At 38.7% G+C, this 14806-nt stretch overlaps 1 protein-coding gene across 1 annotated transcript in view; it reads left to right on the top strand.

Moving 5' to 3' along the window:
* Positions 1 to 551: 551 nt before the first annotated feature.
* Positions 552 to 14806, top strand: part of TPRG1 (tumor protein p63 regulated 1) — a gene marked incomplete at its 3' end in the record, with an annotated part of 123210 nt that continues 108955 nt past the window's right edge. The window contains 2 exon segments of the mRNA XM_082624683.1: positions 552 to 966; positions 9810 to 9901. Coding sequence (XP_082480809.1) covers positions 745 to 966; positions 9810 to 9901 — 314 coding nt within the window. The 5' untranslated portion in view covers positions 552 to 744.

Genomic DNA, 14806 nt, shown 5'->3' with positions numbered 1-14806 from the left:
TTAGACACAGTGTTGTAATGTACAACCTTCTATATTTACGTCTTTGCATTTGTCTAAATTATTTCCTTAGGATACATTTTTATTTATTTATTTATTATTAAAATTTTTTACTGAAGTATAGTTGATGTACAATATTATATAAGTTACAGGTGTACAATGTAATGATTCACAATTTTTAAAGATTATATTCCATTTACAGTTATAAATTATTGACTATATTCCCCATGTATCCTTGAAGATACATTTTTAGAATTGCAATCTTGCGGTTAAAAATATGCTCAGTTCTAAGTGCTTTAGTGCCCTATTACTACCCAAGAAGTACACAAGAAGCTGCAATATCATTGCTTTTAACTCTTAAATAAGCTTGCAGGCTAGTAGGTTTTCAAGCAAAAATGCTATGAAAACTTGAAGAGAAATTATCTGATAATGATTTCATACTGCTGTACCCTTGTTCAGCTTCCTGTCCCTGGGCATAAAAATGGGGAAAATGGAAATACTTGCAGCTTCCTTTTCTCTGTCCAGAGGGTCTCTACTTCTTTCCCCTGGTAAATGTCCACAGAGGATTGTAGAGTCTGTGTTATTGAACTTCATCCATCAGTGCCTCTTCTTAGTTAATGTGTGATGGGTTTGTCAGTTTCAGGAGCATCATTTGCTCATCATACACTGTTTTGCCATAGCTAGGACACAGGTGACTTTTTTTTTTTTCTGAGAAGATTGTTTCTTCCTTTGTTTTAGGCTGAAGAAATGTCAACCATTGGGAGTTTTGAAGGATTCCAGCCTGTGTCTCCGAAGCAAGAGGGAGATGACCAAACCTCTGAGACTGATCAGCTGTCCATGGAGGAGGGTGACCCAGGCACTGTCTCAGAGCCAAGGCAGACTTCAAGGCCTCCAAGTGTGACTAAATCAGCACTCTACCACAGTCCCTATCACCAGCCTTATATCTCATGGAAGTACTTCGTTACACAGGTAAAATAATAAAATCATGAATTTAAATACTACATAAGACCTCTCCTTAAAAATATCCTAATATCCTTCCATATACCACATGTTTTACCAACTGTTTTCATGTTTGTTGTCTTGTGTAATAGTCACAATAACTGTGAAGTAGTCATCCTTATCTCCATTTTATAGGTGAAGGATCTGAATTTCAGAGAAGTTAAGGGTCTATTTTTGACCACCAGATAGTATCGAGGAGAAGCAGGCCCTCCAGCCTCCATGGGTCTTTGGCTCCTGAGTCCTGTATTCATGCTAGACCTGACCTCAATAAATTAATGCTCTATGGAGAGAGAACCAGACTGGCTAGAATATAAGGCTGGGAGCCCAGAGGGAGTATTTGTTGTAAGTCTGGAAAAGACATGGGTGATGGAGTGGAAAAGGTTGCTGAGCATGGGCTAAACCTCAAGGGTCTACATGGGCATGCTGGTATAACAATGCGGGGACAAACACTTTATTCCAAACCTGTAGCTGCAGTTTGGAGCTGAGCTTCTTCCCTGTTCATCAAAGCAGTGAGCTTTAGGCTACCATCAACTGGGGGCAACATTGCAGATTGTGCACTGTGGCAACAGAGAGATTCTTCAAGTGTACATGGAACATCTCTTTGTTGAAAAAATTTTTTTTTCAACTCAACTGCTAAATAAGGGGTGGCCAAGAGTTTGAGACTATTTATAATGTTTTAACTAACAAACCCTGATTTGTTAGCCTTTAAAATATATCTTTGGTTAAGATAAAGTTGTAGCTAAAGAGACTCAATATGTGTGTGTGTGTGTGTGTGTGTGTGTGTGTTTGAAGATATATACCTATATTACCTATATTCAGTGACTCTTAACCTATATTCAGTGACTCATATGTGCAGAGTGCTTTGGCATGTTCTATACTATGTGTGTGTTTGTGTGTTTTTGCATAGGTAAAGCAAATGGTTTATTTTCCAAAGTATAAGAACTTTATTGAATATGCAAAGTTAAGCTTAAGATATAGCTGGGAAAGAAATCAAAGCATCCATTAAAGTGTACTTTTCTTTGATAGTGATGATGAGAGAAGAACAGGATTTGATGAGAAGAACAGTGATGAATGATATAGAATAAGGGCTTTATCATTGGAAGCTGGTTCTATTAAGCGAGCTGCCTGAGAAGTCTATGCAAAGCTGTTGTCTTTGCATCTGATGATGGGTCTGAAGTTGCTATAGATCAACAAATTGGCTGTTGTGAAGTAGGAATAGGAAATAGGGAAAAACCTGAACCTGGATGGACAAAGTGGAATTCCTTTTGACCAAGCGGCTCCCACCATGGAAAAATGGAACCTGTGTTTGTCTCCCACCAAGTTTGAACTTGAAGATGTGTCACTTTCAGGAGAAGCCAGTTCTCTTCTCCACTGAGCAAGCTGCACACTTACCCAGTTCAGGGAAGGAGGATCTGAGGGCGGAGGTCTGACTGTAACAAAGGAGCTGTAGGTCCAGGGGCTTCCCCACCCCCTCCCATGCCATCAAGTAAATAGGAGGTTGGCAGCTGTGAACATGAGCTAGACTTGGGCCTGACTGTCCTGCCCTGATCTTCAATAAGGAATCATGACTGATGTTTCACTTCTGCCTTTCAAATCTGACACAAACATCTCTTGTGGCCAACACTAATTTAGAAGCAGACAGGAAAGGAAATTCTAGAAAATGTAGTTCTAGCTTAGCTAATTGACACAGTCTAAAGCTACAACAGAGCTTTTGTTTGTTTATTTATTTATTTACATGATGCTTTTATTTGTGTGGCTCTATGTAGCTTATAAAATACAGTCCCCTGGAGAAGCACTGTGAGGTAGGCAGGAAAGGGCTTATCACTCTTGTTTTAGTGGTAAACGTATTGAAGTTTCAGAGGAGTGAAGTGACCTAAGTCACGTGATATTAGTGTAAGAGCTGTAGCTAGACTCTGTACCTTCTGTCTCTAAGTCCGGTGCTCTTTCTAACATAATGTACAATTGAACGTATGGCCCCCTAGTAAAGGTTTTCAGTGATTGACTATGATTCATGTAAAGAACATCTTCTCCAACAGGTGTATAGAAAATAACTTTAAGTTCTCCAGAGTTTGGGAAAGGAAAACCTTCTAATCTTATCAGTGAGTCTGAAGTAGACCTGAGGACTCTTTAGGAGGTATCTGTAAGGGCTACATTCCCAAGCAGTCAGCATTAACTTTCCTTCAGACCAAGAGACAAAATATGAAGAGGTGTTTTCTTTTTTAGCATGTGAGTATAATGAACGTGCTTTAATGCATATGAGGATAATGAAAATACAATTGTTGGTTCGACTGAAACAATGATAAATATTATTTTGAATAAATAATGATCCAGTTTTACTACCTTGTAAACCACAAATCTGCTGATGTGGTGGTAGCTGAGGAAATGGGAGGAGACATATGTATGTATGTATGTATATGTGTGTGTGTGTGTATATATATATATATATATATACATATATATAAATTTTCTCATCTTCAAAGTATGGATAAAATATCAGTTTTATATGGGAGTTTAAATAAGCTAATTTTTAAAGAGTTCTTTGTACAGTGTAAGACACATCTATTAACATTTCATAAACAGCATCTCTTGCTATTCTAAATGCTTTCTTTCTCTTTTTTGCTGACTTGGCATTTCACATCTCTGTTATTGGTAATAGGAATGATATTAAGATGCCCATGACCTCACCATGACCCCTAAGGTGAGATATAAATGTAGACGTATAGGGTCTGTAGCAGGAAAGAGGTTCAAATGAAGGAAGCTAACTGATTTTCTCAAGGGATAATTAAATCAGGCCAGGGCTCTGAATGACTCAGATCTATGAAACATACATCATAATGTTTTGCTTCTTAGAGCTGAAATGAGATCTAAGGATGATATGGTCCAGTGTGCTTCTCAGTCCTTATCGTGCAAATGGCTCACCTGGAGAGCTTGTTAAAATACTGGTCTGATTCAGTGGGTCTGGGATGAGGCCTTAAATTCTGCATTTATATAAACTCTCTGGCAATGCTCATGCTTTCTGTCCACAGACCACACTTTGAACACCAAGTTGCTAGTCAATTCTCTCATTTTTAGAGGCAACTAAGGTCCAGAGAGGGGCAGTGGCTCACTCAAGGTCCTAACAGTGAGCACTGACTTGCCCAAGAGGTTAGTAAGCAGCAAAGCTAGGGTTAGAACAAATGTTCCTCAATTCCCATTCATAGTTCTGTGATCCCATGCAGTGATTTAAAATAAATCAATTTATTACAGTGTAAGAATTTTAAGGATATATCTTGCAAATTCAGAAAAGCAGTAAGTGACTGAGTGGAGAAATTCCTTAGCCATGCATTTTATTTTATTACAGGGTTTTAAAATAATTTCACAGGAGGTGGTTTATTGAAAAAAATTGGAAAATGTGGGCAAGCAAGATAAAAGTCACCATAATTCCACAGTTCAAAGTTAACCAAAATATATGAATGTGCTTTTTTAAGTTTTGCTGGATATTTAAGTCGGTTCTTGTTCATATCTGGAAAGGAAAGTTATTCCTTGGCTTGCTGAGGCAAGATGGCACTCAGTTACTCAGCTGCCAGGAGTGGACCCCCAATGCTATAATAAGAAGGAGGATCAGTATACGAGTTTCAAGCTGGATATGCAAAGATGTGACTGATATGAAAGTATAGATCAATTTAGGACAAACAAGGCATTTTTAGCATCATAATATCGTGCATTAGATCACATCTCTGAATACCTGGTCGTAAACCAAGCCAATCTGGTCCCTTAAACCTCTTGTGTTCTTTTATGGGTCACTCTGGTTTGTTGCTTTCTTCCCTCAGGCTTCCAGCCAATTATTTATTTACTGCAAATTTACCCTTCTGATACAGCTTAGCAACATTCTTTCTCAGAGCCAGGAGGGGCCTCATAAAATATCCAACCCCACCACTGAGACACATAAAGAAGATGTGACTTGTCCAAAGGCAACCAGCAACTTAGGGGTCATAGCAGGCCAGGAACCCAAGACTCCTGGAATTTTCTACCACCCATCCACTGCCTCTGGCCTTCGACAATGAATGAGGAGTCACAGTAATGAAGGTCTGAACCACTTGCTATCGGTCTGCTTGGATAACCTTTTCCTCATATTTTTGTTCATCTGCTATTATTGCTTAGACATATCTAAAAATGGCCTACTGTCTTCTCTCAACAAAAGTACTCCTCAAGGCTAATAACTTGAGGTATATTATGATAATCACTTTAGTTGTGGAGAGTGATATTGAAAAGCAACTTCTTATGAAAGGAACAATACTTGATCCGCATGGAGAAAGATATATTTAAACTCCCTGTAGGACTCTATATTTGCAGATACCTTATCAGAAAGTTGAAAGCGATTAGAGATGGGGAATTATCTCTAAATTTATACTTGAGAATGTAAATTACATACAAACGAATGGGACTAAAACTCTTTGATCTTTTAATATTTAATTAATGGTTCCCCATGGCCTTTTTATAGCCTGTGTTCTATTGTGAGCAACAAGATTTTAATAAGCAGGTTTGGGACTTCCCATTGTGTGGCAAGATGTTGTTGCCTTCATGACACTAATTTGACTTTCATACGCTCTCCTTTTCCCTCTTCTCTTACTACACGCTTCCCCATGTCTTGCTCTTGTACTGGGGACAACTAAATATATTAGTTGTATTGTTATCTGTGAGAGCTTCTTTGTGTTTTAGAAATTATATATCTCACTGGGCAAAATGTTTCTTGGATCCCCTCCTTACACTGAAATCCTTTGAAGATGGTAATAAAGTTGATGTTTCTATCTGAGGGCAGACACTTAACAATCATGAAATAAGAAGCATTTCCTTCATTTTCATGGAGAGACAAATTTGCCTGGGCTTTACAAGCCACATCCAATTCACAGCTGGTTTTCTTACCTTATGAATATACCACAAAGTAAACTCTTTGTATGATGACACCCTCAAGGGAGAGCTGATTGTGTCTAAGTCCCTAGGAGCATTCCTTTCTATCTTGTCCCCTCCTCTCACTGTCTAGCTAAGGGGTCCAGTACATGGGAAAATATTAGCAGCAGACATGTATATTGTTTGTGTGACTCCGGGCCCTGGGCTATTCTAGCTCGAGGAAACACAAGGAGACAAATACATATGTCTTTGAACTTTCCTCAGTACGTTGGTTTTGATTGAAAATATTTAGTGCTAGACTATTAGAGAGAATATTGACCATTAAGCTATGTAGAGACTTATAAGTAAGGATCCCCCTAATGATTTTTTCTTAAAATTTAGAATTAGAAATGTATGTGTACTCTCTTGCCAGGCTTTCTCTGGTCGAGTGATGAGTACATATCATTCCATTATACTTTCTTATTAGTCTTAGACCGCAAGGCGTCTCAGAGCTAATTGTTCCATTGCAGTAACCATTTGATCCCCAAATCCCGGTACAATGATTTCCCTTCTATTTAAAGTTAACAAGAAGAATGATAATGAAGTCTTTTATTCTTCAGTGTAACCAAATGTTTTCACCATTTCCTAACAGCTCTGTTACAGTTAATGATATCTTATCCATCTAACAAATGCTTACACCGATGCATGGAATGACAAGGTGACTTAACATGGGTCTCACAGCCAGCAGAAAGGCTGAGATTTAAAACCTTGTCCCGGACACAAGTCAAAGTGTTCACACACTTTATTTCATTTTTGACACTAAAAGGCTGAAGTTAATTTATCATAGTAACCAATAATAACAAATGGAGGAGAGTAAAATACTCTATCAGGATACGATGCATAACTGTTCCATAGGGGCATAACTGATATTTCTACTGAAGGTAAGAATTCAGGCAGTGAGGACACGGATAGAACTCCAGAGACTTCCAAACTGTTCTATAAGGAACACACTTTATTTTTAATGTTTAACTTTTGAAAATGTGTACAGCCAAACAACACCCATCCACTGGCTCCATCCACCAAGTTCCTTCCCTACCCTTAGGGAACCGCTGTTAACATTTTCTATGTATCCTTCTAGAGTGACTTTAGGCCTGTACAAACACAAATACTTATTCTTACCCATTCTCCTCCTTTTCACACAAAAAGTTGGCATATTTACCTTTTCTTCTGAACATTTTTTTCCTTTCACTTAATAACGTATTTTGAAATCAAAGATTAGTACATTTTTCTTCATTTTTTACATATTTATCATATTTCATTGCATGGATATGTCCCACAATATATCTAACAAGTCTACTATTGATAGATATTTGCATGGTTTCCAAGTTTTTGCTATCCACAAACTAGGCTGCAAAGGACACTTTATACATATGTCATTTTGTATATATGCAAGAGTATCTATAGTATAACTTCACAGAAATGGAATGTGTGGATCGAAGATTAGATCATTTTGATAGCTTTTGCCAATTGCCTTCCATAGGGAAAACAAGTAAGGTTTTGAAAAATTCTACATTCTTTTATTCATCTTTACATGTTTTTGGCAAAGTGTCTGGCATAAAAGCATCCAACAAAATGCTTATTTTAGGATTATTTCATTATTCTCCAATCCCACTTATAATTTTTTTTCTCCTGAAAATTATTAGTTTCACTACCAAGTTATATTAGCTTGAGGCAGAAATTATGTGAATACAAGAAAAGAGACAGGAAAAATAGCCATGATGAGTCATCAAAGAAAGCATCATTTTTTAGAGAACTTTGACCAGTGGACCTAGTAGAGTCAGGCTGTATCATGGGGAGCCAAAGATGATGGGTGATGGGAGAATTTTTGCAGAATCAGGAAATTTCCCTGCAGGGTAGTCCAGTCCTACCAGCTGGATTACTGGAAACCAGTGATGTTGACACAATCTCCTGTGTCAGTGGGAGCTCAAGGAATATTTGACTAGTGTCCCAGAACTTACTGATTTTGTGACACATAGGTTTCAGCAAGCACGGGTTACCATACTAGCTTTCTGACAATCCTTTAACCAGCAGCAGAGGATGACAAAAGTGTTGGAAGTCATTCAGTCCCCTGGCTGACTGTCCAATCCAACAGGAAACTTGTTAAAATTGAAAATTAGAATCTCTCAGTGTAAAAGGCTATGGTCATATTTTCTTAAAGGTTTCCAGGAGGTTTTGATCATCAGCTTGGCTCAGAAAGCTTTGGTTCAGTCTACTCAGTTGTCTTATAGATAAAGAAATGGAAGCCAAGGAAAGTTAAATAATTATCTGTAGGTCACAGAATTTATTCATGACATATCTGGAATATGAACACAGGTCACTCAATTCTCTGTAGGTGTCCTATCCATTTCCTGGATGACTTGTGCTGTGTGGAATGAGTGGAAGGGAGGGGGACAGATAAGTACTTAAAATTCTGTACCATTTACTACCACTTCATCTGAAGCAGCTCCATTCTTTTCCTGTATTTTACATGTGGACTCATAAGATTTTTCTTAACTGATGGACTCTGTGGCCTACGTCTTTCAAAGCCTTTTCTCATAGTCTGAGAAAACAAGCAAACCAAAATCCTACAATCACCTCACCTCTGGGAGAAGATATTTGAATGGGTCCTAGCCAGGCTAGTATCCCCGTTTCCTTTTGGGAGAGAAAGGTCTCAAGCTAGGAGGATTAGGAATGTTAATGTTTATGGAAGATTAGGTGTCTAGCATAAAGCCCTATTATATAGAGACTATATGAGAACGTGTAACATACTTGTCCCAGGGTTGGGCATGAGACCAGCACTGTGTTGTAGGCCTGGAAGTGAAATGTCTGGGTTTTCTGTCTTGTCTCTGTCACTTCTTGGCTGAGTGAACTTGACAAGTTATATACTTCCCTACACAGACCCCTGTTTTCACACTTATAAAATGGAATGACTTATAATAGATAAGCCCTTGGCTGTAGTGGTTCTCAACTTTGGCTATACATTGGAGTTATCTGGGATGCTTTTAAAAATCCTGATGTACTGTTAGGTGAATCCCGTCCACTGAGTATCTGATATAATTGGCCTGGTGCACAGCCCTGGCATTAGGATTTTCAAAAGCTCTGCCGGTGATTCTGATGGGTAACCAAGGCTGAGAGTAACTGCCTAGAGAACAATGGTTCTTATAGTAGAGTCCCACACCAATAGCATCACCCAGGAACTTGTTAGAAATGCAAATTCTCAGGCCCACCCCAGAACTACTGAATCAGAAACTCTGGGGACAGTGCCCAGAAATCTGTTTTAAGACACATTTCAGGTGATTCTGATGTGTGCTGAAGTTTAAGAATCACTGAGCTAGAGGGTCTATGAATTTATTATTAAGACAGGGCTAATCCATTTTTAAGCTAGAGGCAGGCTCATAGTAGGAATTCCTTTTTGAATAAAGGTAAAAAAAGAGAGGTAAGGAGACAAAAAATTCATTTCCCAGAGCCAAATAAAATTATAGTCAGAATATTGGAAGAAGCTTTCCTCCTTTGTGTTTTATGGCCATGTACTCTTTGAAGAGAGAAACGTTAGATTTTAAAAATGTATATATTGCTAAATGCATTGAACTTCCTGATACACATTTGTTTATTAGAAAAACTGGTGCTCTGAAAATGGCTATCTTCATTTCTATGAGAAAATGTGAGTAAGATTATAAACGTCTCACAGGACTTGGATCACTTTTGTCCCACTCAAGGAGAGCAACTTAGTAAATACCAGAGTTTAAGACTAAGCTCTCCAGCAGGCAGTGCCTACAACAAACAGGCAACTCCAAGAATTATCTTTCCTGCTCAACTTCTTGGAGGAATTGCTGGGATATAGTAATTAATCATAAGCATGAAGAGGACTCAGTCTTCTCTAAACTAGGTATTCTCTTTTTCCTACTCAGCCAGGGGCTATTGAGACTGCCATGGAAGACTTGAAAGGCCACATTGCCAAGACTTCTGGAGAGAAAATTCAAGGCTTCTGGCTCTCGACAGAGTGAGTAGTTATGACTAAGTGAAGGGCAGTGGAAATCTAGCCTTTTCCTTGACAACACCACAATAGAATAGGAGATGGCCCAGTGGAAGAATTTCTCCTGGTTACAGTGAGATAATTGATTGACATATCGAGCTGGAGAGTAAAGTTTCATGGTGCCCCATGGCTGATGGTATGACCAGGTTTGACTTCTACCACTGTTTTCCAGGCTAGTTGCTTCACTCAACCATCACTGTGACTACCTTAGGTCAGGCCCTCATCAGGGCTCTCAGGGACCATTGTATTAGCCTCCTAACTGATCTCTCTGGGTCCAATCTCTGTTTCTTGTAAGCACTCTCCCTCCAACCACATCAGGCTACTAACCATCCCACTCTGGGTACAGTGGAAAGGAAGGTTGGGAAAGAGGATGAATGAGGTCAACATATACAGTGTGAATTTTATCATTAGATAAATTGGGTACAATAACATGAGCAACAAAACTAGGGAAATCATGCAGGATAAAGACAGGCCACCTTGGAGGGGTGGAGGGATAGATTGGGGGTTTGGGATTGACATGTACACACTGCTATATTTAAAATTGATAACCAACAAGGACCTACTGTATAGCACAGGGAATTCTGCCCAATATCCTGTAATAACCTAAATGGGAAAAGAATTTGAAAAAGAATAGATACTTGTACATGTATCACTGAATCCCTTTGCTCTACACCTGAAACTAACACAACATTGTTAATCAACTATACTCCAGGGCTTCCCTGGTGGCGCAGTGGTTGAGAGTCCGCCTGCCGATGCAGGGGACACGGGTTCGTGCCCCGGTCCGGGAAGATCCCACATGCCGCAGAGCAGCTGGGCCCGTGAGCCATGGCCGCTGAGCCTGCGTGTCCGGAGCCTGTGCTCCACAACGGGAGAGGCCACAACAGTGAGGGGCCCGCGTACCGCAAAAAAACAAAAACAAAAAAAACTATACTCCAATATAAAATAAAAATTTTAAAAAACAAAACAAGCAAATAAAAAGCCCTTAAAAGAAAGGCTACCTGTCCAGAGTTAAGATAAAAACCAAATCTAACACTTAAGTGCTTGTCATTTTAATGACTGCTACATTCACCCTCAAGGCTTATCTTAGCTACAGGGGTTTTCATTGCCAAAGACACAATGAAGATGGTTAACTTTCTGTCCTACCCTGAAACTCTAGTGTCTTTGTGACCTTTTTTTCACCCACCAGGTGAATATTAGGAATGCCATAGTCCTTATAATAATAAGTAAAATATGCACATCATAAGGGTAAAAGGCATCTCTTTTCTTCTGCAGAATCCATGATATTAAATGGAGAATGCAATTAGAACTCCATTTGAGATACTTAATTGGTTCAGTAAGTTTTCTTGGTAATACAATCACCAAAGGTTCCAGCCGAAAAGCTCAGTCATTTCTACACCTGAGTGAAGAATCATTTTATCTTTCCCTTCTGGGAGGGACATCTTCTTTGAATAAATTTTAGGAGGACAACACTGGAATGTTTAACCTTCCAGTTGAGCAGAACAAATCCCTCAATCAAAGGAATGCAGAACCAAATAACCTGTGACTCCATCTTTCTGACCACCATATCATATTTTTGTTTCAAATAGGTTCCAAAAATTGAATTAAAATGAATTTTTGAAAACCTAGCTGACAAGTTCTGAGCATTTGTGTCTTCATCTATGAATTGTAGATAATGATATATACCTGACAAGTTGTTATGAAGACTAAACAAGGTAACATTGTAAAATTCTTAGCAAAGTCCCTAGCACATAGTGGATTTTCAATGGACATCAGTGTCCTTCCTCTGTTCTCAAGTACTAACTATTGGTAAAAGGCAATAGTTTTTGACGTTGTTATTGGTAGCCTCTACCTTTATTTCTATCTTGTCCATCTCTATCTCTATCATCTCTGGGTTACCTTTAATGAAAAGTCTTTTACTTTATTCACTTTCACCAACTTACATTTTATTCTCTACTCTCCACCTCCCATCTGCAGAGTAAAATATGATTTGTGCAAATGAAAAGGCTGCCTTGATTAAGTGAGATGTCTACATAAATTCTGAAGGTCACATCAAAAGTAAACACTTACCTATTTTGTTTCTACAATGTATCTCACATTTTTTCTACAGTATATCTCATTTCATTTCTACAATGTATCTCATTTATAAGAAAGAACACACAAACATGGTCTTTCAAATCCAGTGGTGGCTATTTTTGAATTCTCAAATAATAGAATCAGTAATTTCTTTAATGGTGCATATTATGTTTGGTTTTATTTGTACAGAAGTTTGACTTGTTTTTTTGTTTGTTTCAATGTTTCTGCTCAATGATTGCAATGACCTGTAGATATCAGTTTTTGAAAGATAAATCTGATTGTGTGATCTGCATTGAGGTTTAGCAGTATAATTGTGTGCTTGATTTAACATCAACTAGGATGATTGCTAACACCAGCAGTTTTCAGGTAAACATGAACAGCTTTGCCCCAAAGATGCAAGTCTTGTACCTACCTCTGAACCTAATAGGAAGCTCAGAAAGTTGGTAAGAAGTCTCTGGCAACTAGTTTTCTATTTCTCTTTTGTCTTGTGGTATCCATTTATATTAAGGACAATAATGAGGCATGTATCCTGTGCATGTAGAATTTCAAGCAATCATATTTGCTTATTTGCTATCAGACTTTCTTCCTTTGCACATTGGAACCCATTTCTCCTTTTTAAATTGTAGTGATTTTGTGTTCTTTTTTGGTCATTCTTCTCTCTCAAAATTCTTTTACTTCTCCCACAACCCTCCATCAAAATCTACTTTCAATGGGGCTTCCCTGGTGGCACAGTGGTTGAGAGTCCGCCTGCCGATGCGGGGGACACGGGTTCGTGCCCCGGTCTGGGAGGATCCCACATGCCGCGGAGCGGCTGGGCCCGTGAGCCATGGCCGTTGAGCCTGCGCGTCCGGAGCCTGTGCTCCGCAACGGGAGAGGCCACAACAGTGAGAGGCCCACATACTGCAAAAAAAAAAAAAAAAAAAAAAAAAAAATCTACTTTCAAGAAAAGATCTGATTCTAGTCGTTTTACCAGAGTAAGACATTGCCAGTTTCCTTTCTTTTCCTGTTACTCTTTGTAGCTGGTTCAGACTGCCTTCATGTAATGGAAGGAGGTGCCAGTTGTAAAGAAAATGTTCAGGCATCTGGACTAAATGAATGGGCTCCCATTCACTGTGACTGTTCAAGCAGAAGATAGGAAGCTGTTTGTCAAAGGAGGGGCATGCATAGGTTTTGAATGACCTTTCAGACTTAAGTCCTCTGTTTATTTGTAGTGCAGCAAAAAACAGCAACAGCAAAACCAATCAAACAAAAAACAAAACCTCCAAAATAACAACAGCAAGACTAAACAAAACAAATGTACAAACACACAGGCCCAGAAAGGTGAGAGCCTGGGCTGCTCTTGTCCCCTTTCCTCCTTTTTCTAATGGAATAAGACCCATCCATTCCTTAGAGTTACAGGGGCTGTAACATAGACCTATTTCCCCAGCCTCACCAACCACACAAGACTCTTTTCAAGCATAACACTTTTTTTTGTATGTGACAGAAAAGACTGGGCTTCATGTACATCAACTTTCAGCTCCTTCTGGGGAGATGAGAAATCCCTGGCTACTCATCAGTGGTTTAAAGAATATCTGCTTTCAAACCAGTATTCCAGTTTCAGAATGATGAATAGTAAAAACCCTTTTAATGTAGTATATAGCACATGCAAAAGTATCTTCATGTCCATGAACTTGCTTTACCTTCCCTACGTCCTTGTTAGTTGTATGATTCCCATTTTATAGATGAGAGGTGGAGACTAGGGAAAATGAAGTGGCCAGATGAAGATCCCATAACTGATAGAGCAAGAAAGATGGACCACCACACTCCTGCATTAGTTGGGTTCTGATTCTTTCCCCAAGGATATACAGTGTAGGTGTGGGGTGACTAATAAGCCCAGCTCCATCTTTAGTCATGGTTGGTCAGACTCCTAGAAGTAGTTTGATATAGGAGGGCAAGGTGGGAGCTGTTGAGAGGAAACTTGAAAAGGGCTTATGGGCCTTGTGTATCATGTTTAAGAACTTCAATTCTATCCCTTAGGTGATCAGGAGGCTCTGATGGGTGAGGCTCTGTATTTATATTTTATGAAGATCACTGAAAGTCCACAGTCCCTTATCCAAAACCTTGAATCAGCTGAGAAATTTTCATATTTTGGAAATGTAAAACAATGCATATGTTGTTTAATTATGCTCCAAGTAGAGGTCTGGGACAACCTCCCCTAATCAAACATATTAATATCTTTGCAGGGAAACATGTGATATTAAAAATAGAATAAATGGTCATCTGGTTCAGATCTGGTTTTACCACAAAGTGAGTTTACACCACGGCTGCAATTTTCAGAGCTTTGTTGAATTTGAAATTGTGGATCAGGGTTTGTGGCCCGTACATGTTTGAAATGTGGAGGATCAATGAATGGGTGGGAGGCTAGGTGACATATTAGATACTTACGCAATATCCATGAAGGTCTGATCTAGTGGCATGCTGGAGCTGGTTCACACGTGCTCATAAGAGGTGAATGGTAGGATTTAAGGAATTTTGAGAGTCAGTTGTTAATTCTTAAATTTAAATTACATAGTTTTACAAGTTATTATTATATGTAAAATTAAATTAAATTAGTTTCACCCCCAAATAAATTTTTTTGTATTTTATTTTATTTATTATTATTATTTTTAACATCTTTATTGGAGTATAAGTGCTTTACAATGGTGTGTTAGTTTCTGCTATATAACAAAGTGAATCAGCAATATGTATACATATATCCCCATATCCCCTCCTTCTTGTGTCTCCCTCCCACCCTCCCTATCCAACCCCTCTAGGTGGACA

The sequence above is a fragment of the Mesoplodon mirus genome, assembly GCF_964341445.2.
Source record: "Mesoplodon mirus genome assembly, chromosome: 6".
In the NCBI taxonomy this organism is placed as follows: domain Eukaryota; kingdom Metazoa; phylum Chordata; class Mammalia; order Artiodactyla; family Ziphiidae; genus Mesoplodon; species Mesoplodon mirus.
Note: the sequence above shows the minus strand (reverse complement) of the source record. Positions and strands in the feature narration are given on the sequence as shown.